The sequence below is a fragment of the Astyanax mexicanus genome, chromosome 9 (assembly GCF_023375975.1).
Source record: "Astyanax mexicanus isolate ESR-SI-001 chromosome 9, AstMex3_surface, whole genome shotgun sequence".
NCBI lineage: Eukaryota > Metazoa > Chordata > Actinopteri > Characiformes > Acestrorhamphidae > Astyanax > Astyanax mexicanus.
In genome coordinates, this window is record NC_064416.1 from 34,947,395 (window position 1) to 34,974,017 (window position 26,623).

General features: G+C 38.9%; 1 protein-coding gene across 4 annotated transcripts in view; it reads left to right on the forward strand.

Annotated features, from left to right (window-relative positions):
- gramd1bb (GRAM domain containing 1Bb) overlaps window positions 1–26,623 on the forward strand; it is a 291,298-nt gene that overhangs the window by 141,311 nt on the left and 123,364 nt on the right. For all 4 annotated transcript variants that reach the window (XM_049483731.1, XM_049483728.1, XM_049483730.1 and 1 more), the window contains exon 2: window positions 6,910–9,633. In XM_049483731.1, coding sequence (XP_049339688.1) covers window positions 9,230–9,633 — 404 coding nt within the window. In that variant the 5' untranslated portion in view covers window positions 6,910–9,229. The remainder of the gene's footprint in view (window positions 1–6,909; window positions 9,634–26,623) is intronic.

Here is a 26,623-nt window from a genome sequence, read left to right on the forward strand (position 1 = left end):
TTTGAATTTGTAACATACAATTTTTGCTTTTGATTCCTAACATTTTGATTGCGGATTTATTTTTTTTGTGTAAAACTTTTGGCACAAAATTCACTCCATAATTAGACAGTTTTCCATGCAGCATGAACTGCCTGTTTAACATCATTGCACAGCATCTTAATCAGACTTTGACTAGGCTATTTCAAAGCTGTCATTTTTTAAGCCATTCAGAGGTGAACTTGTTTGTGTGCATTGTCCTGCTGCAGAATCTAAGTACGCCTGAGCTTGAGTTCATTAACAGATGGTCGGATATTCTCCTTTAGGATTTCTGGTAAACAGCAGAATTCTTGGTTCCATCTACAGTATAACAGCAAGTTTTCCAGGCCCAGAAGCAGCAAAGCAGCCCTAGACCATCACACTATCACCACTATGTTTTATGTTCAGTATAATGTGTTGGTTTTATGCCAGATGTACCGGAACACACACCTTCCAAGAAGTTCCACTTTTGTCACATCAATCCAAAGAATATTTACCCAGGTAGTTTACCCAAGTACCCAGCAATTTACCCAAGTCCTGGAGAACAACTGAGACAAGAGAGACCTGCAGTATTTTTTAAATGTTGTTCTGGGTTATTTTGTGACCTCCTAGATGAGTTGTACATACCCTTTTGGGATCGTTTTGACTGTTCGGTCACTCCTGGGAAGGTTCACCAGTGTTCCATGTTTTCTTCATTTGTGAATAATAGCTCTCACTGTGTTTTTTTGGAGTCCTAAAGCTTAAGAAATTATTTTTTAACCTTTTCCAGACTGATAGATGATCAGTGACTTTGTTTTCTCATCTGTTTTCTGTTTTTTTTTCTCATCTGTTTTAATGTGTTGCTTTTTGAGATCTTTTAGCTTTTTAGCTCATGTTGTCAAACAGGATCTATTTAAGTGATTTTTTTTAATATAACAGGTCTGGCTGTAATCAGGCCTGGTTGTGGTTAGTAGTGAAATTGAATTTAAATTTCCAAAAAGCGTGATTAATCACAGTTATTTAATGGGCGGCAAACACTTTTTCACAGTTTAGTACTTTAGTTCAGTAGTTTAATATAAAATGTGCTTTTTATATTTACTCAAGTCATCTTTGTCTGATATAAAGTTTATTTGATCATCTGAAAAATGTCAGCATGACAGAAATGCAAAAAAAAAAAAAAAAGAAAAATAGGCAAATACGTCCCTTCCAAGTCACTGTATTTCAGTAACGCACTTACAGTATTAGCCACCCTGAAGCCTGGATGTAGCACTGAATCCACCACAGGCATCCTGTACTGTAAGACTGTTCCACCTTGAACTTGAATACAGTAGAGCTGAGCTGAGCGACACCGGAGGTGTGAGAGTAACATGTACTTCATTATGCATGTTTTTTACCACAGTGCGAGGGCCGTATAAATGAGATGAGCTAGTGACTCTGCAGAAAAAGCTCCTGGCTCACTGTGACCCAATCCTGTCCTTCTCTGTCAAAACAACGGCCTCAGTGTAACCCGATACCTGCCCAGGTATAGTGAAGCTCCTGACAGCAGCAGAACTCCTACAGTAAAGCTGGAGTACAGAGCCCAGAACACCCAGAGGATTGGGATCAAAATGAAAACTGAATGTAACATTTAATTTACACACTCCCACTCCATCAGTGTAGTAGATGAATTAAGATGGGGTTGGTGTCCATCAGTGATTAGTTCTGTTTATCTGTTTATAAGGTCTAATAGCTGAAAAAATAAGAATAGGTGGCATATTTAGGACAAGATTAGCCAATTAAAAAAAATATAATAGATTCCTGATACAATAGAGCAATGGGACAGAAAATATTATAGTACAAAAGGTTTGGATTTAAGGTAGCATAACTTTGTCCTCCTACAGCTGAAAACAGCCCACTGAAAGAAATATTGTGTTACAATAATATAATCACTCATTATTATAATTAACAATTAGCAAATTAGAATAATTATGATGTTACGTACATTGTAAAAAGTAAAACACTGCTCTCATTCATTTATAGTGTTTTTTCTCACTCTAATAGTTAAAACATATTAGATTATTTGCTTGAATGCAAGTAATTAATTTATACCTGCGGTTTAAACTTGCTGTTTTACATTGATACAGTATAGAAAGTCAGCTGGACATGAATTTGGAATTATTCATTTAATTAACTCATATTTTTAGATGAAGAAATGCTTGTGCATGCGCATTCTTTAAAACGTTCCTTATCACACCTGATCGCTAATTTCCACAATCCAAAGAGTGAAGAAGAAGGACCTTCCCGGTAATTCAATGCTCAGGTTGAGCTCAATCCTTTAGGCTAAATAGGCTAAATTAGAGTGTGTTAAAACAACTGAAGAGAAAGATTATATCTACGTAAATGGTAGTTTGATTTTCCAGACCAGTGAAAATAAGTTACCATTGTTTTTAACCAGCGTTTAACAAGTGTTCATGTGTTTTTATATGATATATTTTTTGAGTGATACTTTGTCAATAACTTGTGGGCTCTTAATATTTGTTCCACCGTGTTCCTCCACTGTGTGTATGGAGACTGGATTTGTCTCTCTTCATTGCTATTAAAGCAAGTTTGAAGTTCAGTGCTAAACACAATAAATGTGTTCCAAAGCAATGCTGTCATTAAAATGATTCAACAGGTGTACTATTCTCAGTCCAGTAGTGATGCTGAGGTGTTTAAAAACTCCAGCAGCACTGCTGTGTCTGATCCACTCACTCACGCACCAGCACAACAAACACTATTAACACACCACCACCATACCAGTGTTACTGCTAGGCCTGTGTAACGAAATTCAATACCAAAAGATCTAAAAACAAACGGTTTTTATTTTTGATACATTCCATGAAAGCACAAAAGTGCGAGGATGTCCTGATGCACACACACGTGGACAGCGCGCACAGAAACGCAGACAATGAGAGAGAAACATGTCGATGTGGTCTGTGAAGTGGGGGCTCTGCTTTAAAAGATTCATCCACACTTCATTTTCTTTGAAATTGTCGACACTCCGCCACTGTGCTGAAGTCTCTCAAGGGCTTGCTCTGTCTCTCTTTTTCTCTCTCTTTAGTTCTCTCCATATCTCTCTCTTTCTCTTGTTAGCCTACTGTCCTTTTACTACAATGAATTAATATTGCCAATCTAATGCTGATTCTTTTATTTTTATTTTTGTTAAAATACCCATTAATACGCACTTATAATCAGCCAACATGTGCACTGTTTGATATTTGAAGTGAGTTAAATAAAAAAATGCCTTAAATATATAGTTTCCATTACTATATTAAGCCATATAAGACCGTTACAGACACATTTTCAAATAATACAAAATATCGAAAACAAACAAAGACACAAAGAAAAGACTGAGACAAAAGAAACATAGAGAACAAAAGTTAACACGGGACCTGACTGACAGTAGCGACAGTAGCGACAGTAGCAACAATGGAACAAGGGCGACAATAAATGCACAAGGACAGGGACTGGGAAATGGGAAACACCTGGGCATGACAACAAGGGGGCGGAGCTACAAATAATCAGGTAGGCACACAGAAGACAGGGGCGGAGACACAGGATACACACAGGGCAAATAAACACAGGGACAGACCAGAGAGATGCCAAAACAGGACGAGAATGTGACAGTCGTTGTAAAAATTGTAGAAATGATTGTGAATTAATTTCCTTTGGGAGAGATGTGTGATTTGTACTTGATAAAATTCACCCGTTAAATAAATACATTGTGTGAAACTATTTGTCACTTTTTGCAATTTTCTGTTACAATTTAGAAATAGGTACCCAAATAAAAGCTCCTCTGTGGTGGTCCTGCGGGGTCCTGACCATTGAGGAACAGGACGATTTAATGTCTATCTGCTCCAGAGAGTCATTGGCATTCCATTCCATTGGCAGTACTTCTTTTTTACAGGGACTTTACACATCTTTGTCTGCGCTGCCTAAAACTTGAACTACCCAAATGCACTAGTTAGAATGGGTGTCCACAAACGTTTGGACATACTATATACAGTATATATTATATTTATTATCTGCATTATACATGACATATGTAAAAGTGAATGCATTAAAATCTAAATCAGTGCAGAGTCTATATACAGTACAGCATCTGTGATATTAGAAGGGGGTTCTGGCAGTTTCCAGGGCTTGGCCGTGCTGATGGTTGAGTAAATATTGGACGATGTATGTATTTGAAGAGTAAACGTGGAGGCCAGAGGTGCAGCTGTTTGCCACTGGAGCTCCAGCTACAAATGTTTGCACTGCAGCCTGGTGTTTGCTCAGTCTGTCCACTTATCTGGGTCTTCCCATTCACTATTAACGTGATTTCTCAGCTGACCCCAGCTCGATTAGATACATGTGGCTAGGGCAACATGTCACATATCAGAAAATTAATCATAAAACTTTAACTGGCCATTAATTACAATATAAATGCTTGTAATTAATGATTATATTTTTTAGCAGGCCTGTTTGCTTAATAATACTGTATAAATGAACACACTGTTGTTATACAGAACGTTTATTTATTAAACACTTTGGGTCCTATTTTAGAGATCAATAGGCGAGCTGTCAACTGTGCACCATTCAGCTTGATTTAGGGAGCGTCAGTGTGTCTTTGCTATCGTAACAACGGGAAAAGTATACGCCTTGTACAGCTCTAAACTCACAAAAGGCACATATTCATTATTTTAATTAATCATGGGTGTGTTTTGGCGTGTCATTTGCCATTCCCTTTAAGAGCCAGGTGCGCTCTGACCTGGCTTGCTTGTTCATTCTGTTCATTGGTGATGTAAAATTTTTCATAGCTGCCAACAGGCATGCACTATGGGTTTGTGCACTGCTGTGTGTCCATGTGGGTGTATGTGTGTTGGATGCACCTGTTAACAATTACCTGCCAAGATGAACATCTGACTTGAGCTCTTAAGCTGTTATTGCTGTATAATATAATATAAGGTGACTTGCAACAGTATTTAAAATTACTACTAGACACAGTCCTTGGCGTTATTATAGTATTAGTATTATGGATTTTCTGTGTCTGTGTCTCCAAAAAGCAGCTTTACAGAGATAAAAAGTCCCTCACATGCCATGCCAATGAACTTTGTTATGTCCATTGGCAGTTGTAGCGCCCTGTTGGATATGTGTGTGGGGTTCCCTGAAATGAACGTTGTCTATTTCCATTACCATCTACTGCTCTGTCCACTATGGGTGGTAATGCTTTGTGGACACTGTGGATCAAGCAATACTAAATGCCAGCAGAACTTAAAGCAGCACTAGGTAGGATTTCCTTGATTTTTGATCTTTTTTAAAAAGTAAAATTACAGCTTGAAACTCACTGCAGCGCTGCATTGAGGTGTAATAGGAGGAATAGGGGTGCTCTCGTGTCTGTGCCGGAGCTCCTCTGAGCTCAAACCAGACTCTGTAAGTTTTCTGAGGCGGCCGCGTCCAACGCTCGCGAGAACTGCGACCTGCTTTCCAACCTTTAGTTCTAACAGGACTACTGGTTCATTCTTTACAAACTAACACAAATAAACTCTGGCAGAAGCTGGAAAGAGACTGAATATGTCTGTGAAAGCCAGAAAACGAGAAAGAGAAACTAATCGGCCTGAAACATTTATTACACTCAACAACTGTAGGGGGAGCCCACAGGCACAAAATCTCAATCCTACCTAGTGGAGCTTTAAACTTGAAAATAGATTGTACCATCCATCTGGCCCCTTCCACTTTCAGTGCCTTACTCCAACTCCCAAAATTCACATTGCCTTGCCATGAGCACTCTGGCCAGTGTTCAGCTTTACTCACAAGATATCACCTCACAAAGTGTACAGGTTTACAGATGTGGTCTATTCCAAGGCAGGAGGTAACACCTCATGATCAATTTGCTAACTGCTGTCCCATGTCTTTTAGGGTGCATTTAGGGTGGCATTTGAAGGGAGAGTCAGCTCAGTTGAATGTAGGAGAAGCATGAGGTTGTGTGTGTGTGGGGGTGTGTATGTGCTTGTGTGTGCGTATGCTTGAGTCTGTGTGTATTTGTATGTATGTTGTTTGTGTAGATTTGTGTGCAGATGGATGTGGATGTGCTTATTTGTTTCCTGTGTTTGTCCAGTACTGTGCAAAAATCAGAGACCCTTTATTATTTTTTATTTCACAACAGATTTCCAATACTTAATAGACAAAGGTATTGGAACACCTGCTGATCCATTTATCCTGCTTTTGTTGGAGCAACTGTCTCTACTGTCCAGATAAAGCTTTCTACTAGATATTGGTTCATTGCTGTGAGGATTTGTTTGCATGTCAAGAGCATTATTGAGGTCAGGAACTTGGATGATCACCACTCTACATCATTGGTTCATGTTTATCCACCACAGAAGGTTTGCCAATAAATTTGAAACCTGTGTTGGGGATGAGGTGATGTGGTTAGTGATAACCCAACATCCTGACCTTATTAACAATGTTGTAGCTGAATGCAATCAAAAATAAAGCAGTGGCTCAGTGGTTAAAGCGCCAGGTTATTTATAAGAAGGTTATGGGTTTGATAACCTTGATGGGCTCTTGAAAAAACCTTAAGCCATTGATTTTCTGGGGCTTGTTTTGAAATCCCTGGTAATTAGAGAATAGCAGTTACTCCAGCAAAAGCAGGATTTTAATACCCTTGATTTCAGAAGAAAAACAAATTGAGCAGGTTTGCCAGTACTTTTGTCCATGTAGTGTACACATAGATCCTTCCACCATAAGAAAAGGATTGGACGTTGTACCTGAAAGGTCTCTAACTTTTGCCTAGATCTGTGCATGTATGTCAGTATGAATGCATATTTAACACTGTCTTACATGTACATACATACATATACAGTAATTATATGTAATTATTCAGCCGGTGGTGTCTTGGTGTCACCTTACTCTAACCTGTAGGCAGTGGCAGCTGCTTGGGACAGAAATCTGAGAAGAGGAGGACAGAGCCGAAGAACCTCAGGGACTTAACCAAAGAAACACATATACACACACGGCACTTAACCTTGCATCGCTTGCATCCCATTTGGCTGAAGGCACTTTGCTGGAAAGGACGTGTAAAAAGAGACACGCTACACCACACCGATTATGCGGGACACACACTGGAAAGCGGCACTAAAAGTAAACCCGATATAAGGACGCCAGGGGCAGCCTCCTTACTTCTGTACATCAAAGTTTGAGACAAAAACTCCTGAGTTCATGGAGTGCACAGTTCTTCAAGAAGCTTCTGCCAACTCTATAGCCTGAGTGGGAGCCTGAGTCTGCGAGAGTTGCTTCCATTCAGGGAGGCCCGGGGTACTGTTACACTGGCAGCCTCTGCTTATGCATGTTTTATCTGCTGTGAGGGGAAACAGAGGCTTGCTTTGTTACCTAATCCGTCCACTCCATTGCCTGAGGCCTTACCGCAAGGATCCTGCACCTCACACGCACCTGTATCCCTCCGGCTTTACATCCGTTCGGCCAGCCATTTGGTTCTCTGTCACAGAAGAGTGATAGGCACCTGTCCGTCAGTGGACCGGACATTTCTGGGACTCATTTCTAGGTCAAGAGTGCCTAGACTGTGTGGACCTAGAGTTACAGCATCGTCAAACAACCTTCCTGCTGTGGACCTTGAGCAGTTGAGCAAGTGTCGACCAAAGCTTGTCTCGAGAAAGTCATCCGGATCAACATTCTTATGGACTTCAGCTTGGAGAACACTTCTCTGAGGATGGTTGAGTAGCAGCAAAGCTTGAAAAAACTACCATTCTGTATTGAACTTTGAAGATTTTGTGGTGTCTGTTCGGTTATGGACTAGAGGTGGATACACTTTTGGGATGACTGCAAACATTTGACAGAGAGTCTTTTTTTTCTCTCTGGAAACCTTGGAAATCAAGAGACTGCTGACACACTATGAAATTTTTGTAGCTGATCACCAGAAGTTACAGCTAATTTATCTTCTTACACAGTAAAACTTCAAAAGAAGACATCTTCTGAGGAGTTTGAGGAAACTATCGGCTTGCCTTTTCTTGATTGACTCAAGCTAGTTTTCCAGCAACACATTCTAGCAGTTTGACAGACAGTTTTTTACTCTAAAGAAGGATTTTCTGGGATTCAAATCAAGAGATTGCTTGGACATTATGGATTTCTGACGATAACCACCTAAGATTTGCGCAAAGTAATCTTCTCTCACAGTAGAGCTTAAAAAAAACAGTCACCTTTTGCAGATCTTGATGATTTTGTAGGGATTACCCGTCTTGTTTTGACCTGATCGACTCAAGCAAATTATCTGGGAGCACATTGTGGAGGTTTGACAGACATTTGTTTTCTCTGAGACGTCCTGATCCAAAGTATTCCTGTCACAAATCAACTGACTTGTCTTCAATGATTAGCCACCTTCTTGTAAAGATCTTGTAAGATTTTCTAGGCTCTCTTTAGGCTTCTTCTCTTGATCGACCCAAACAAGTTATCCAGGAGAAACTTCTATAGGGTTTGGCAGACAGATTTCAGTCTGGATTCCCAATTTAGGATCTCTATCTTCATTGATTTGCTCCTAAAGATATAGTACATTGATCACACAGTAGAACTTTAAAAGTAGACAACTTCTTGTGGAGCTTGAGGATTTTGTAGTATCTAGTCAGCTTGCCTTGTCCTGATCAACCCAGGTAATTCTGGTGGGTTTGACTGACTCTGACGACCCTAATCCAGGATATTTCTGGGACAAATCAAATCAGGAAACCTGTCATCATTGATCTTTGATTAGTTCCTAAAGGTAATTTAAAGTGATCACATCGCACAGTGGAGCTTTAAAAGCAGCTGTCTTATTGTTGACGTTGTAGGTCAGCCACTTGCTGGATTGACCGAAGCAAATTATCTGGAAATCTTCTTGTCTGGAGACGATTTGCTGACACGTTCACAATTTGAGGGACTACTTAGATTATGCAGATGTTTTTACATTTCCACCTAAGATTGCAGAAAAGTGAGAATCTAATATTAAATAGATTTTGACGAGTTTGACGGTACCAGCTGAATTACCCCAAGCAACTTTTCTGGATACACATTCTAGAGAATTTAGGCAGCTCTCAAGGTGCTCTTCTTCTCTGTAGACCGTTTATTTGGATCCCTCACAATTGACACCACGTCCTCTCTTCCCTTTTTGCCCATCCTGTCGAGTAACTCCTATCCACAGAAGGTCAGGTTGACAGCGACTTGCGATCGGTGGTGGTGGGCGCGGAAGTTCTGGAGCATGACGGACACTCTTCGGCTGCCGTCGCTCCAAGTTCACGTCCCACAGGACGATCCGGGCCCGAGTGATAATGGGGGTACGAGTGACAAGAGCAACCAAGATGGCCTGGCTTGGTCCAGCTCATCCACGCCCACCCTCCGGCGGCGTCGCTTCAAGATGCGGCGCACCAAGAAGGTCCCCAGTGAACGGGAACGGTTGGAGAATGGGCTGCTGAGGCACCCCGGGTCTCGATCTGCCTCTAAGGAGTACTTGCAGCTGCCATCTATTGAGATCACGCCCTCCAGCGATGAAGACCTGCCCTGGTCCAACTGCTCCACGCCTAGTGCATCGCCCAGACGAAAGAGATTCTTGCTTCGCAAGTGGTTGAAGGTTCGAGAGAAGAAGGAGATTGGCAGTGAGAGCAGGTTGGTCTTTGATGGGCACACAAACACTGTATTCTTAAATTTCTATTATGAAAAAAGTACTACAAGCATTCTTCTTGGTATACCTCAATTACATTACATTCAATATATTCCAGATTAAAAAAAAAATAATAATAAATAAAACAATAAATAAATAAATAAATATATAATGAAATATATATTTTTTATTAGACCTGGACATTTGCCTGACATTTTTTAATTTCTCCTAGCTATTTGGGATTACTACAACCTAAGAAGTATAAAAACGAAGCATTGTCTTTGTACACAAAGTCATTTTTACAAAAAAAAAAAAAAATGTCCTCATATGGGGACAGTAGTTTATTTTAACATTTAAAAATGATCATTGCCATTTGGGGTCAGAAGGACACAATTAGTGCCAAAAAGGAAATAAATAAACTAGTTTCAAACATAGAAGTGGAGGATAATTTTTACCTGGCCCTATTCTGTCTGAAGCGGCTGTAAAAACCTTTGACTGGGCTTCCCGCCTTTTGTTATCAAACAATTGAATCTAATGTTTCCTTTTGTGACCACTAGTTGGTATGGGCAGTGTCTCTGTATGAGGCCAAAGGGTCCATGTTTTTAAAAAATAAGTATCATGGTGTGGAGAAGTAGAAATGTTATGTCCTCATATAGGGACACTGGGTCTCAAGAGGATATATAAATTAGTTGAAGAATTTGATCAGGTGCATCAGCAGCGGGGAAAATATTTTTCTTTGCCATTAAAAGATTTTTCTTTGCCATTAATTGGACAACCGTTAGACTCCCAAAATGGGAATCACAGGGCATCTCACATTAAAATATTATCATGATGCATGATAATGATATCAAAATACTGTGATACTCTACAATACTTTACTGCATCTGTGTTGTTAAAATACTCCTAAATAAGTAAATATCAGGAATTATGGATAAGGTTTACCCTAATCAATTGATTGTATTGAAGCAGTGACTTTAGTAAGTCAAATTGGTGGAAAGTGGGAGGAGTTTAAAGTGCCTGTAGTTCATTAAATATTGATGTCTGATGCCGTGTATCAATAATGTATCACAAACAAAACTGATAAGATATATTGTGATATTGATATTTCGTCACACTTCTATGTATTATAGAAATAGGTCAGTCAATCTGAAAATTTTCAAGAACTATCAAAGTATCCTCAATTGCAGTCGCTAAGACCATCGAAAATGGTATGATGAAACTGGCTCTCATCAGGATCGCTCGAAGAAAGGAAAACAAAGAGTTACCTCTGTTGTACAGGATAAGTTCATAGTGTTTCCAGTCTTTTAACTGGTACTGTACATGTAAACAGTGTATGCATTGTTGGTTTAGTTTTCCGGACAGGGATTGAGCCCTGTCATAGGAATATATTTTCCTTTCAATGGGAAATCTTTCCTTTTAATGGAGCAGTGGGACTGCTCTATCTGGAATGATGAAGCTCTATCCAATACTTTGGTCTATATTGTCTTTCTTCTCTGAGGAACATAAAGCATTCTTAGCTGTGTTAGATTGTGATTAATATCACAACGAGCAAAAGTTTAGGAGTGAAGAAAGACGAGGCGTCACATTGAGAGAAAAGCGTGATTAATTATTACAGTTGAATTATTCAGTGAGTACTGCAGTTTTGTTTTTGTTCTTGTTGCTGATGATGATGAGGATGATGAAGGTGATGTTGACAGTGTATGTGCGTTTGTATCAGCAGCTGCAAACAAGCTTGACTACATTTTTTCTTCTTCTTCTTCTCCTTCTTTTTCTTCTTCGTCTTATGCCATCATCATCCCACTACATTTATACTGATACTATGTACAATATATGTCCAGCCCTACTAATAAGTTATAACTAATAAGTATCCATTGCAGACACAAAACTGCTGTTCAAGAGTTAGGGCTTTTTAAGCACTGAGGATATTTTTAATACATTTAAAAAAGCATATTGACGATATGATAAGGAAAGTATGATAGTCATTATTTTGTTCTACCCAAAGCTGTTTATTTAATGAGCTCTGAATAATATAGTAATCAAATTGGAACAAATTAGGTTTCTCACATTTATCACATTAACTCTGGGCTGGCGTGTTAGCTTACAAGAGGTGTGTTACCCTGAGGCTGGGGGTAACCTGTTGTTCACATTTACTGATAGCTAATGAAGTAAATATAAAGTAATGGACTAAACCACAGCCCTGAGATAAGGCTCTAATCACAAGCTCTCATACCAGCAGCAAATGAGTGCAAATATAAAATCCCTTAGTGTGATTATACTGCATTTACCATAATTACAGTTGCAGTTAATGTGTTTGTTTGCACTTGCTCTGTTACAAACAAAAAAAGTGCAGACCGGTAGAGCTGTTTCCCAGCAACAAACAGCATATCCCATCAATATGCTGTATTATATCTCCATTTTCCAACTATTGGCATCATTTAAATGTGACAGTTTATTAACGAATAGGGTGAAATGGGTGAATAGAGAAGCTCCATACTATCTAAAAAAGTATTTTTAAGAATATTAAAGGTCTCCTTCCACTAAAATCCACTTTTTCTTCTTGTTTGTGAAATACTACAGGCCTCTCTGAGTTGTATATTCATGCTGCATATAAAACTCTTCTTCTACCTCCATGATCTGCAGTAGCTAAAAAAGAAAAATGAGACGATCAGGTAAAGCACCTTGTCTACGTTAATTCGAAAATTCACGGCTTTGCCCACCTTGGCTCGGGACCGCCCACAGACAGAGCTAACGCCAGGCTGCAGCAAAGCCGACACTGTCAGCTTACAGCTTTTGTTTACAGAGCTTGTTAGCATTAGCTATCTTGTGTAAGTAACTATAGGTTTAAATCGGATCTCTGGTGGATTTTGCTTTTACCGAAACCTTAAATATACACTAGGGAAGCAAAGGGGCAGCCTCCGTTTATTATTATTACATCATTGCTAACATTTCTCGGCCGCGGGGAGAGCCGCGACAGGGCGGGCAATCTATTATCACGCCTTTCTCCTGTTTTATTTAAATTAGCGTGTTTTACTACACCAAAAGTAAATTTTACACCGGATTTCTCCTTTAAGTAAAGCTAAGCTAAGTAAACAAAACTGTAATTCCCCTAAAACGTCAAATGTCAAACGAGCACTGGAAGTTGATCTACACAGATTTCTCTTCTGAAAACTGTTTGTTTATTTGGGTGAGTAAATTGCTTCCTTTTATTTATAGTAAGCTTAGATTTCCAGATTTCCCCTAAGGCTGGGTGCAGCAGCATTAGCTTGCCGTGGTTAGTGGCTAGTGCTTGTTTTAACATGGTAAACATGCAGACTACAGCCTGATATACTCGACTTTGAGCGGCAAAAGAGCTAGCACTTAGAGTGCTTAGCGGCTAATGCTAATGCTGCTCCAGCAGTGCTTGCCAGGGTTAGCAGCAGGCTACAGGCTGATAATTCTCACCTCTGAACTTAAGCTTTTTCTTCATAACTGGGGAGATTGATATCCCTGAAATGTAACTTGAGTTATATGGCAATGATTAAGTGATCCCCTTATTTTTAAGCTGTGTATTTTAATTAGTCTGAACATGCCAACTACGTTACAAATGTCTTCTTGTTAATTATAAAAGCTATAGATTTCTGATTCTGATCCTGGAATGATGTGTCATTATGTACTGCAGTGTTGCGTAACGGTCAGTTCAGAGCAGCTTTCTGAACTCTTGAACTCTGAGTTTGAGCTTTTAGGAAGGAGATTCTCCTGAGTGTAGTCTAAACTTTAGATTATATTTAGTAGACTCGTTCCTAGACGGAGATTCTAAAGGTAGCTTGTTTTGAGCAGTTTTGTAAATTATGGATGCTGTGTGTTTATATGTGATTTTTACATCCTTTATACGTGTTTTTGCAGCATTCAAGGATTCAAGGATTCAAGGAGATTTTATTGTCATCCGCATCACATGTGGTACATGAGGTGGAACGAAATTGTGATCTCACGATCCAGTTTTACACCCAAAGAGCTGTTATTAATAGATATATAGATAAAAAAAGAATACAATAAAAGAAATAGAATATACAAAATAGATAGATAAATATCCCAAGAATAAAAAAAATAAATAGAGAGTAGAAGGTTCAGCAACATGAAGTCCAGAGTGCAAGTGTGCTATAGCAGCATGATAATGTGAATTAGAGCAGTGGAGATAAAGTGTCTCAGTGCAAGTAAAGTGACCATGTTGGTAAACAGTAAACAGTAATTTGTCCTTGGTGTCAGTGCAGTGTGTTGTTAAGTGGAGTTTAAGAGTCTTACAGCTTCCGGAATGAAGCTGTTTCTGAGTCTTGTTGTTTTGCACTTAATGCTCCGCAGCCTCCGGCCTGAGGGGAGTGGGACAAAAAGTGCGTGTGCTGGGTGGGTGGGATCCTTCCTGATGCAGGTGGCCCTTTTCCTGCACCTGGAGGTGTAAATGTCTGTGGTGCTGGGGAAGCTAACTCCAACAATCCTCTGTGCAGCCTTCACCACCCTCTGCAGTGCTTTCCTGTCTGCAGCAGAGCAGCTTCCATGCCACACATTGATGCTGGAGCACACGACGCATTTCCTCCTGCTGTAGTTTATTTAAGCATTGAAGGCTGAAATTGGGAGAAAATAGATGCTTGGGGAATAAGGAGACAACAGTTTAACAAAGCAGTTCGTATTTATTATAGATGTAAACACTAAATGGACACAACAAAAATGTTGATTCTGAAATTTAAAGTACTAGAAAAGTGTTTTTTCTGTTGTTCGTGCTGCCCAGGGAAGACTATCTACTAAATTTTGAAGCATTGCTATGAGGATTTGATTGCATTTGTCATATTCTGACATCCTGGGGGCCCATTCCTAGAGGTGCAAAATGGTTTAGTCCGCCCGACAGCAACAAGTGTAACAACAGTCAGCCCAGGAAGCTAGACCAAAAAGCAGAAATCTGCCCAAAAAACAGAAATCAGACGGCTTTCTTTCCGTAAGGTGAACCGAGTTTGCTTGCTATGGAAAGTCCAATTACAGTTACTGTAGTCCACTCCAGACAGCTGCTGCTGATGTTTGTATGCTCACGTGTTAGCTTAGCTAGCTGGCAACCAGGCTGCCTCCGGCTGTAAGTATAAAGCCGCCTAACGTTAGTTATCGACATTCACCAGAAATGATCCACCTAGCAATATTTCTGCTGCATACTGTATATCAACATGTATATAACCTACCCATATCACTGTTGGCTCAAGTGCACATTAGTAATATATTAAGCAATAAAGCAATGTATTATTTTTGTCTGGTAAAAAGCCTTAGCTTTGCAGTGCAGTGATGTGCTCAAAAGCTATCGTCAACGCTCAATAAATTCATGATGTTACCAAAGCCAACGAATAATCATGTTAAATAACTGTGATCTCAATATCAATCAAAAATAATTGTGCTTATGCTTTTTGCCATACGTTTTTGCCAGTGATTGTAGCTTAAAATCAAAATTTTCCTCCTTTTGCTCACTTTCTTTGTGCACTGACATTGAGAGTGTACAGGGCCCAGAGTTTGCTGCTACCATGCAAACAAAGACAACAGCATTGCAAACAAGTAAGCTGGCTATTCTTCTGTTGGCCAGGTAATCACTGAGCTTCAGTAAGGTTAGCTAACTATAGCTAGGTAAATAACCACATTTACCAACACCACTAGCGTAGTAGAGAAGGGTATTTCGGACATTGAAACGTATATATATTCACTGATCAGTTGCAGAGTAAGACCTGTCGACACTTGCCACTATGAGTCAATCTGGAAAACCGCATGAGCTACACATCTGGGAAGGAGCGGGTGTGGTAGAAAAAAACTCAATCCAGAGTTAGGAAATTGGAGTTATTTCACACACTCGCTCCCATTTACTACTGATTATTCCTTTAATGAAACAGAATAGGCCTATGTGGGCAAGCAATTGATATGGCACTCTATTTATATTAAGTATTATTTGCATGAATAATTATTTTACCTTATCATGTCCTCCCCACAACAGTGACAGGTTGTTGGATTGCTGTGCAATTACCAGAAAATTATTGTCTTCTGATAAATAATCAAAATAATGATGGCGTAGCAACAGGTGATAGATGGAGCAGTAACATATTTAACCAACAGATGGCGATATTTTTTTCAGGGGGCCGTTTGTTGTCAAGGAAGCGTAACTACAAAGATGAGTAGGTAAAAAATTTGCTCTGATCAGTATCTACCTAGTCAGGATGGCTAATTAGATTTCAGGGATTTCCAGTTCCACCCTGTCCAGCTCTCAGGCTTTACCTCTGCATATCCACAGTTTACATTTAGAGTAAAACGAGTAAACAAAGTAAGACATGTCTATTTAGTACTTATTTACATTAGTTTGGCTTTTTAGTGACGGTTTAACCTTTTTGTAGCAGTGTAATGACTGGACAGTGACAGCGGTCATGTGGTTTACTACAGGCCAATCGCAGGTCATTGTTGCATTATTGCAAAACAGCTCAAAATTAGGATTTCATTTTATTTCAGATATAGTTTGCATATATTTACAGGTTTAAAGGCCAACACATGCAAAATATAAATAAACAGTGTACGCTCTTCTATCAGGTCATGAAATAGAATGTTTACACAGACACACACCACCCACAGCTCAGGGTTCTTAAAATAAATGTACTTTAATAAAGGGCATTGTGACATATAGGGCAGTTTGGAATTCCATGCTACAATATTATCCCAATAGGTTCCCCATGAAAAAGCTAATATCACAATATTGTGATTCTGCGACATTCCATTTTTTGGTCCATCCTTATTGATAAATAATAAAAAAATGTATTCTGCATTTGTTGGAGTAACTGTCTGCTGCGCATGAAAGGCTTTCTATTACATTTCTTTTTTTTCTTTCTTTTCTAATTTTTCTCATTTTCTCCCAAATTTTGCACAGCCAATTACCAATCCCATTCATTTGGACTCCCCCTATCACTAGTGATGACCCAACAAACCAGGAGGGTGAAGACTAGCATTGCCATGAAGCATCACAGCACGCTCCAAGGAAAGCGCAGTGACTCAGTTTCGATACATCAGCTCACAGACGCCCTGTGCTGTGGACATCACCCTAGGAGTGATGTGGAGAGAGAGCGCCATCTACCTACTCGGAGGGAGCAGGGCCAATTTTGCTCCCTCTGAGTGCAGGCAGCTTGATGACAAAGCTGCATGAGCAGGGGTTTGAACCAGCCTGCCCATAGTGGCAGCGCTTTAGACCACTGGACCACTTGGTGCCCTCTACTACATTTCTGAGCATTGCTGTGAGACTTTCACTGCATTAAGCAATAGGAGCTTTAGCCTCACAGCTCAATGCTTGGAGGTTTTATACCCCTCTAGCCCAAAGCCCGATGGGGGTCAGGTTGGTGGTGATCATCCTGGCCTTACTAATGCTGTTATCGCTGAATGCAATCAAATGCTCACAGCAATGCTCTAAAATCTAGTAATCTAAGCCTTCCCCAGACAGTAAGGACAATAGAGTCCAACAAAAGCTAAAAAATAAACTCTTTTTAATACCCTTGCTGTCCGTTATGCACTGGAGGGTATCTGGTGGTCCGCAGTTCTGGTGGGCTGTGCATGGCTCTGTGCAGCAGTCAGAGAGGCTGCAAAAGTGCCACGGCTTTCACAGCAAAGAGCATGAGCCGTTAATCTGCCCTGTCAATTATTGATGAGACAGAGGCAGCGCTATTAATCAGAGGCTGTGAGGGGCACTGCCGGTCGAGAGAGCGAGAGAGAGAGAGAGAGAGAGAGAGAGAGAGAGAGAGAGAGAGTCAACTAAATATTTTTGTATGAATTAATGGTATCTTCAAGTTTGCTCAGGCATGTAATCAAAATATAGGATACGATTAATCACCCAAAGAAACGACTACACATTGATGATGAATGAAGGTATAGCCTCAATATTTGGTGGAATAACCCTGTTTTTTAATCAAAGTTTTTTATGCATCTTGGCATGTTCTCCTCCACCAGTATTACACACTGCTTTTGAATAACTTTATGCCACTGTAGTTCAGCTTGGTTTGCTGTAATCATTCATCTTCCTCTTGATTATTATATTCCAGAGGTTTTTAATTTGGTAAAATCTAAGAAACTCATCATTTTTAAGTGGTCTCTTATTTTTTTCCAGAGTTGTATATGCCTGAGACATTTTGCTGCACAAAATCAAACTACTGTTATGTACTGTTACTTTATGTTTCATGCTAATGATTCATGCTAATGCCTGATAACACACTGTTGAATTAAAAGCTTGTACTAAACACTTGTTAATGCCTCGCTGGTCTGTAATATGTGTGGGTAATATATACAGTATCTCTGCAGGTGTTTGCTGGTATGTGGTACGCCTGGTCAGAGTTTCGCTTGGTCGGGGGCTCAGTTGCCCCCCCCCCCTGGCTGCAGTCTGCCCAGACTGACTGGAGTCTGCCTCCGTTTGATAAGAGACTATTTTCAGATGTGGAGAGAGGGACGTGTCTGTGTAGCTTTCCGCACTGCTGAGTGCGGGTGAGGGTTTAGTTGAGTGAATTTTTCAGATACGCAGTCCGGAGTGATGTCATGATTATGTAATTGGCTACAGGCTAATATCAGATTGTACTCGGGAGTAGGTTGGTCACAAAAACAAAATATTGTCTTAACAGGATGGACAGTGGAGCGTCAGAACACTTGGGAACGCCTAACAAATATAGAATATAAAATAAATAAGTAAATAAATAAATAAACTTTCACTGTACAACTATTCTAAGTTTATGAATGGCTTAAAATATATAGTGAATTTGACTGCAATCATCGACAAGAGTATAAATGAGGTCAGGAGGTCCCAGTAGGTTCATGTTTATCTGCTCCAGAAGGTACTATTGGCAGTACTTCTCTACAGAAACAAGAGAAGCTGTGGATGTTTGTGTGCGTGTGTGTGCATTTGCACAGTTGTGTCAAAATTAGCTGAATGTATCTATTAGAAAGGGTGTCCATAAACATGCGTAAATAATGCATTTGGATTTTTTGTCTTTTATCTTCCTGTTAACACAGTGCAATCTGAGTGTAGTTATTTTTTTTTTTTACTTTTACTACTTATGGGTTTTAAATTGGCAGTTACTTTTTAATGATTATTGGTTGTTGCTAGGTTACAGGAAAATCAGATAATAATAAATAACTAATGCACCCCAGTGAATCAAACTGCATGTTTTTGTCTAACTCAGATTTAATATCTATCCTCAAAATTCGTAAAAAATGTTTTTTATATATTTATAAAAATATACTGGTGAGTAAAAGACCATAACATAACAGTTGAAACACAACTGTGACCAAGAATATGTCAGTATTTGATGACTGTGACCACTGATGTTTGGTTAGAATTTTTGGTACCACTTTAAAGTAAGACTACCTTTATAAAGGGTTTATAAATGGTTTACAATTAGTTTATTAATGGTTACTAATTAGGTTGTAAATGTCTTAAAATCATTAATAATCAGTTATAACACATAAGTAGAAAGGGCAACAGTATAGATGGCTGTAGGTTCACTATTTGGCAATTTTGGTCATTGTTGCCCTTTCTACGTATGTGTTATAACTGATTATTAATGATTTTTAAGGCATTTACAACCTAATCAGTAACTATTAATAAACTAATTGTAAACCATTTATGAACCCTTTATAAAGGTAGTCTTATTTTAAAGTGGCGCCGAATTGTCCATATGAAAGAAAATCCACTCTGGCAGAAATCGCATCTATGACAAAAGTCATGGGACAAGATACTAGATTTTGGCCTATAACATGCAACATATCAGTGTAATTAGTTTTGTGTTTGAAAAAAAAAAAATGGCATGTTAATTTACACTGACATGGCGAAAGTTATGGATTTTTGCGCAAATATTGTATGACATTACTTTTATAAAGTCCCATGGATGCAAAAAACTATGATTGAGTCACTTATCAGTTTACATTGACGATTCTAGCCAGATGCTGCCGGTCACAATCATTTCGATCTGCTAACGTCCTTTTGGCACTCACTAAAATCAGCCTTGCCATTAACATGTTGGCACAAGTTGTGAGGTGTTATCTTGTGAATAAGGTTGTGAGTAGCACTACTCACAACCTTATTCACAAGATAACACCTCACAACTTGTGCAGGTGTGGGTGTCCCCAAGCCGTACTCTTCTTGACGTAACACTTCTTGATTTGTTTGCATGCTTCTGTTCCATGACTTTTGGCATACTAATGTATGTGTTCTTTGTTTTGTTATAGATTTTAAAAGTTAGGTAATTCAGTAAAGGCATTTTTCTTTTTTTATTTTATTTAAACTTTAAACTAACCATTCTGAATAAAGTACATATTCTGAATCTACTTGCTGGATGCTTTCGTAGCCTCTTCTACAGCTTCTGCCTCTACGTAATCAGTGGCACAGTTCTCTTTGCGTCCTGCAGCCAATCAGAAAGGAACTCCAAGGGATGCTTTTTGAGAAGCTACCAATTAGATTTTTGCCTTCAAAGACGATTCAAATCCCTCCACCAGCTAATGAAACAGTGGGATTGGAGGATTTAAACCAGCTAGAAATGCCAAATCCAGTCTGACAGCTTTTGGAACAATGTCTGCTGGATTGTTTCCTTTAGTGTTAAGTTTAAAGCCTCAGCAGAAGCTTCCTAAAACTGAGCAGCAAATCCCCAGTCTGAGGTCATCACGCTCCCTCAGCCTCAGCCTAACATTCCGCTAACTCGCCAGACTTCTCTGAACAAGCGTGCATTAAAGTAGAATGAGCTCTGCATAATTCAGCAGAGCTTCAAGCTATGTGAAGCATCTAACTGCTTGGTGTCAGGAAGGTTGTGTGGTTTGAATAGGTAAAGAACAAAACACAATTGGACACGCCTACATTTTTACTGTTTTTAGAATTTTAGAATAAAAGCGGGGAATAGAAAACCATAGTATAACATAGGGGTGAGCCATATCGTATCGTTTGCGATAATATCACCAACATTTTTAAATATTGTGAACAATATTATATCCTGAAATACCGTGCCACTCCTAATTATCTCATCAGGGTACTACTTTTTTTTACTGTTTTTAGTATTTTAGAATAACAGTGATGAATAGAAAACCATAGTATAACATAGGGGTGAGCCATATCGTATCGTTTGCGATAATATCGCCAACATTTTTGAATATCGTGAATGATATTATACCCTGAAATATCGTGCCACTCCTGATTATCTCATCAGGGTACTACTTTTTTACTGTTTTTAGCAAAAGAAAAATTCACACTGTTCTAGGAGTTTCTGAAGAGCAGCATTCAGCTGTTTTTCTCCTGTAGCTGTGAGTTAGCATTAGCCGAGCTAAGCTAAAGTAGCCAGTTAGCTAAAACAGAGCAGGCTTTGCTACTGATTTACAGAGTAAAACTCAGTCTAAGACAGAAGCTACACTGCTCATTACTGAAGCCAGTTCACTTACTCATCCTGTTTGGAATCCAGTCGAGGCTGAAATGAAGCTGTTCTCTGGATGCTGAGGAGTTAATTTGCTGCAGCTGAGGGTCGTTTAGGCTGCATTTTGAAGCTCCGTGTGAAAAGGTTCTGGGGGTGTGCAGCTGGTGAAATGGTGAAATGGACACTAGCGGGAGCTCTAACGGCTCCACAGCCAGTGTTGCCAACGTGGCGACTTTGTCGCTATATTTAACGACTTTTCAGACCCTCCAGCGACTTTTTTTGTGTTTTTGTGGTGTTACTGGAGACTTTTGGCGACTCTGAGATGTACACACATACACTTCAGTTACTGTCCTCAAACACAAACACACTGTAAATGAACTGCGCATACCCAAAGCCGCTGCTGACTGACCCCGCCCCGTATTTACAGAGCAGAAATATAAATATAAAAGGGTCTTCAGCGTGACACGAAAAAAAAAACCCTCACTGCATTTAACTCACACAGTTAGTCTCAATCACTCATTCACCTCATGTATTACGTAGCCTGTCGTGTCAGCCTCTTTGTAAAAAGCTATTCAACAATTTATCTACAATAGGTTTGAAACTTAAGAAAACATTTTTTTTTAAATAAACTAAAACAACAACAAAAAAAAAAAAACATAGAATAAAGGCTAACTCATTTGTTGGAGTTCATTTGTATAATTTCTAACATATTTAGGATGTTTTTTTACTCACTTTTTTCTCTCTCACAACGTTAATCCTTTACAGCTTCAAAAACATGTATTATGCAAATTAGACGATTACGTCATTTAGCGACATATAGCGACTTTTAGGACAGCCAATAGCTACTTTCCTTACTGAGGAGTTGGCAACACTATCCACAGCAGCACAACTCACATTGAGCAGCGCCTGAAGGCATTAATTAAATTTGGCCTTGTGCACGCATATATCAGCTGGTGCCGATTTTCCAAACAATGGCAATAATCGACCCGATCGATCGTCCGGCCACTATATCGGTCAGTGTTAATTTTGCAAACTGTGGCGAAAACTATATTGAAAATATTTCTTTGATGACCTATTTCTCATGATGAAAACTAAAAAACTATGACAAAATTTAATACACTTTTCTTTAAATAATAAAAACTAAACGAAATTGTCAAAGACTGACGAATGTGGGAATTACTTGTAATAAATAATATTATTGAGCAGTGATCGGAAAACAGCTGCGCCACACAGCGTCTTTATGACAGTAGCCGTGCTTTATGTGTGAATATACGTTAACTATAGCACAAGCTGTGTGTGCGTGTGTGTGTGTGTGTCTGTGTAACTGCATATAAACAGAGCTGAACTGTTAGTGGACTGGTCGAGTTTCAAATACACTTGATAATGTAAGTCTAGTCTACTGAAATCCAGTGATGTTAGTATAAATCTGTACTTACTTGTTCCACCATATTTACAGGAACATTTTAATGTTAGCATTATTTAAATGCAACAAAACTTAAAGGCTCTTATTTTAATAAACATTAGCAGTAAATAATCTCATAATAACAACATAAATATAAAATAGAAAAATAATAAAAAATATGTAATACCTAAAAAAAATATGACTAAAACTAGGCTAAAATGTTGTTGTTTTTGTTAACTGAAACTAGACTAAAACTAATATTAACCAAAAGACTAAAATGTGACTAAAACTATTATACATTTTAGTCAAAATACTAAGACTAAAACTAAATCAAAATCATCTGTCAAAACTAACACTGATATCTAGGGGTGTCACGATTCTCTAAATCCTCGATTCGATTTTATTTCCGATTTTAGGGTCACGATTCGATTAGATTCTCGATTTTCTTTTTTTTCTTTTTACTTTTTACGATTTTCTTTTTTTATTTTAGTATTGTTGTATATATATATATATATATATATATATATATATATATATATATATATATATATATATATATATATATACAACAATAATAAAATATCAGAGGATAATAAAATATCAGAGGATAATAAAAAAAACAGAGTATAATAAAAAAAAACAGAGTATAATAAACTCTTGCTACCATAACTTTTCCCTGAAACTGTGATTTAGGCTTTCCAAATATAGTACATGAACTTCTTACTGGAAACATGCTCTAATATTGTGCTTCTTTTGTCTTTTTACCTTTAAATATACACATAAGAGTAGCACGGTTTGACAGGGTAGCACAACTCGACAAAATGACTGGCTCGCCGTGGGGGGCGTATATGTGAAGTTTTTTTTATTCAAATGAAGCAACAGGTGTAGTCAATCATAAGTTTAAGATTTTTAATCAACCTCACTGTGATCTATAGTTCTATAAATCCGCTTTCAGCTTCTCCTGCGCGATTGAAAGGCAGCCGTTCTGTGTGTGAGAGGCTCGTGTGTGTGTCTCTCACACACAGCGGAACTTTTTGTCGGAGGGCTCTGCGCCATTTGCGTAGCGCGCGCGCGTGCATGCGTAGCTTAGAGGGAGGGATCGTCGATCCTCTTTTTGACTTCGAGGCTCGAGACCATGCCATAATTTCGATCGATTTCGATAACATATCGAAATCGTGACACCCCTACTGATATCGGTTGGTCACTAGCTATCACATTGGTATGATTGTGAAAGTGAATTAATTATAATTATTCACTTTAAGTACTTTAAGTACTTGAGTAAGTTCTCTGCTTGTGCTGCTCCACAGCTGGCTTTAGATATAGTGTCATTATGAATTTCATTATCGCAGAAATACCGTAAAATATCATATCATTTTAGGGCAATATGGTGGCTCCCTATGGCCACAATGCTGTGTGAAGACTGAACTCACACAGGGACTGTTTCTGGTCTGTCATCAACTCAGCGAGTAATCCAGCTCAGAAAAACTGTAAACTTTTCCAGCCCAGCAGAGCCTGTTGCGTCCGTAGCTTTCATTTCAAATTAAAAGCCTCTTGCTACATATGTAGAAACACTGCATTTTTGTATTAAATAACTGTTAATATTTGTTTTCTTTTTGCTTAGTCGTTTTAAAAGCAAAACACAGGATCACAGAATTACAAGATCACAGGAAGACAAACATAAACTGATAAATTGACCATCCTTGACACATCAGGCACACACACACACACACACACACACACAAATAGAGGTTGTGGTGCTCTGGAGGGTTTTGATAAAGCCCTCCATCAGCGTCAATAGCACAGCGGCACGCAGAGCTTAAAATGCATTGTGAGGGTATAACTCACCCATAATCACTTCAAATCAATAGCTGCCAGCAGCTGAGCTTGTTATCCTTGACTGGGTCACGGGCCCCGGGGTTCAGCGTGTGCCTGTCCTGCACATAGAGATATAAGAGCTATATAGGGATAGGAGGTAATGCAGGACAGCTAATGCAGGATCTGAACGCTGGTTTTAACTGCTGTGGAAAATCAATATTGAGGCAATTATTGTTGTTTCTTTAAACAATTCCTCTAAAGACTCCTCCAAGCTGCCCAATTTACCAGAGCTACAAGGCTAATAAAGTTAGCGAGTAAATACACTTGTTTTTATGGTTTCTGACAATGAATAATACACTGCTATCTAGTGGTGTACTATGTGGATTGCCTCAGATTCATCATAAAAAGTGATTAATTAATTGTGGATTATAGTTATACTGCTGCTTTTGCATTGTATAGTAATAATTCCTCAGTGCAGAGCTATAGTGAAAACATACAGCACTTCGGCACTGTGTGTGTTTGGAGGAGCTATTGGATAAAGCAGCTATCGGTGAAAAGTTTGGACACCCCGCAACCTAGCGTCCATAGCCAAGCCTTGTGTTTGCACGTTATACAGCAAACACATTATAATAATCTGATTTATGCAAATATGTTACTTAGCAGCCACCTAGCAACCACTTAGCAACATCTTTGAAATAATATACCGACCACTACAGATACCAAAGCAAAACACTAGTAACAACCTAGCAACACCTTAGAAACAACAAAGCACCCAACACAGATACCATAGCAACAGCTTAGCAACCACCTATCAACACCTTGGAAACTACCCAGCAACCACTTAGAAACACATTAGCACCCAACACGGATACCACAGCAACAGCTTAGAAACCACCGAGTAACTGCTGAGCAATCACTTCAGCAACCCTAGCAACCACTTTGCAACACCATAACAACCACCAGGCAACACCTTAGCAATCACCTTAGCAACATCATAGAAACCACCATAGCGAAAAGTGGGAACCATTTCAGCTGCTCAACCATCCTACGTTTCCTTCAGGAAATGCCCTTTTCTAGTTTTAAACACAAAGCTAACATTACTGTCCAATGAAGTCCAAGAATCTCACTTTTTGTTAATTTTTAGTTTACCACATAGTTTGATAACACAAACTGTCTGAAAACTTTATCAAAGTTTCTTGAAAAATAAATCCAATAGACATTCTGCAAGATGACCAAGCAGTAATAAACAAGAGCGAGTGCTATAATGTGGTGCGGTTGTAATTACGAAGCCTTGAGTTACAGAGGACGAGAAAATACAATCTGTTTGGTTATAAACAATCCGAGAATTAAAATAGTTCCATTCCTGCTCTGTTTGTAGCTGCGCTGTTTGGCTTGTAAGCGCTGCATTGTTGCTAGGTTACCTGTATGTGGCGGCGTAATACAGGGAGAGCTTCGGTTACAGTGCATTACCGGCTGATAATGGCACTCAAAGAATGTCTCTCACCCACATTACATTGCAGGGTCGGAAATAACTGTGGTATAATCTGAAATAAACTTTTTTTTTTTAGGTTGAATTTAATGGAAAGTTAAGCAGGTTTATATCCCTCCTGTAAGATTACTCTTTTGGAGTGACTTAAAAATGATCTGATCCAAACCATGTCACCCGTTACATCACTAGTGTCTATAAAAAAAAAATAAAAAATTTATTGATGAAATTCTTCATCAAAATTCTTGATATATGCTTCAAATATAGTCGATACATACTGTAGTTTTTCTCCAGTAGCTAAATTAGCCTTGAAGCTACTCAGCCCAATTTGAAGACTGAGCATGTCTTTAATACTTTAGACTACAAGCTGTTTTAATTAGACTTTGATTAGCTGTATAGTGTATAAGAATCATCAGTGCTGAAATGATCAGACGCATCACTGGACTCTGCTGACGCTTGATGTGAGAGATTATGTAATCACCAGTACAGGCTACACGTGCAGCGTCAGCGCTCTGACCGGAGGCTGTGTGGAATACTGATTATACAGCCTGGTCTCTGTGGTTCAGTTCCATCCTGAATAAAACTTTGTTCTCTGTGTTTTACTGTCATTGTTATGAGGTTACACATTTACTGTACATGTGATGGAAAAACTGTAGATTTGCTTATTTAATGCTGAAAGGTGGATTTGAACCTTGACCGGTCATTAAAAGCATCATAGATGCATATGACCATGTTTTTATTGTAGTGTGAAGGCTGAAACCATGTCACTGCTGTCACTGAAACTAGAACACACTTAATAACTGAAGTAACACACCGTCCTCTGTCCGCACAGTTTAGCTGAACACGCTACAATTACAGGCTAATGGATAAGGGTGGTATTT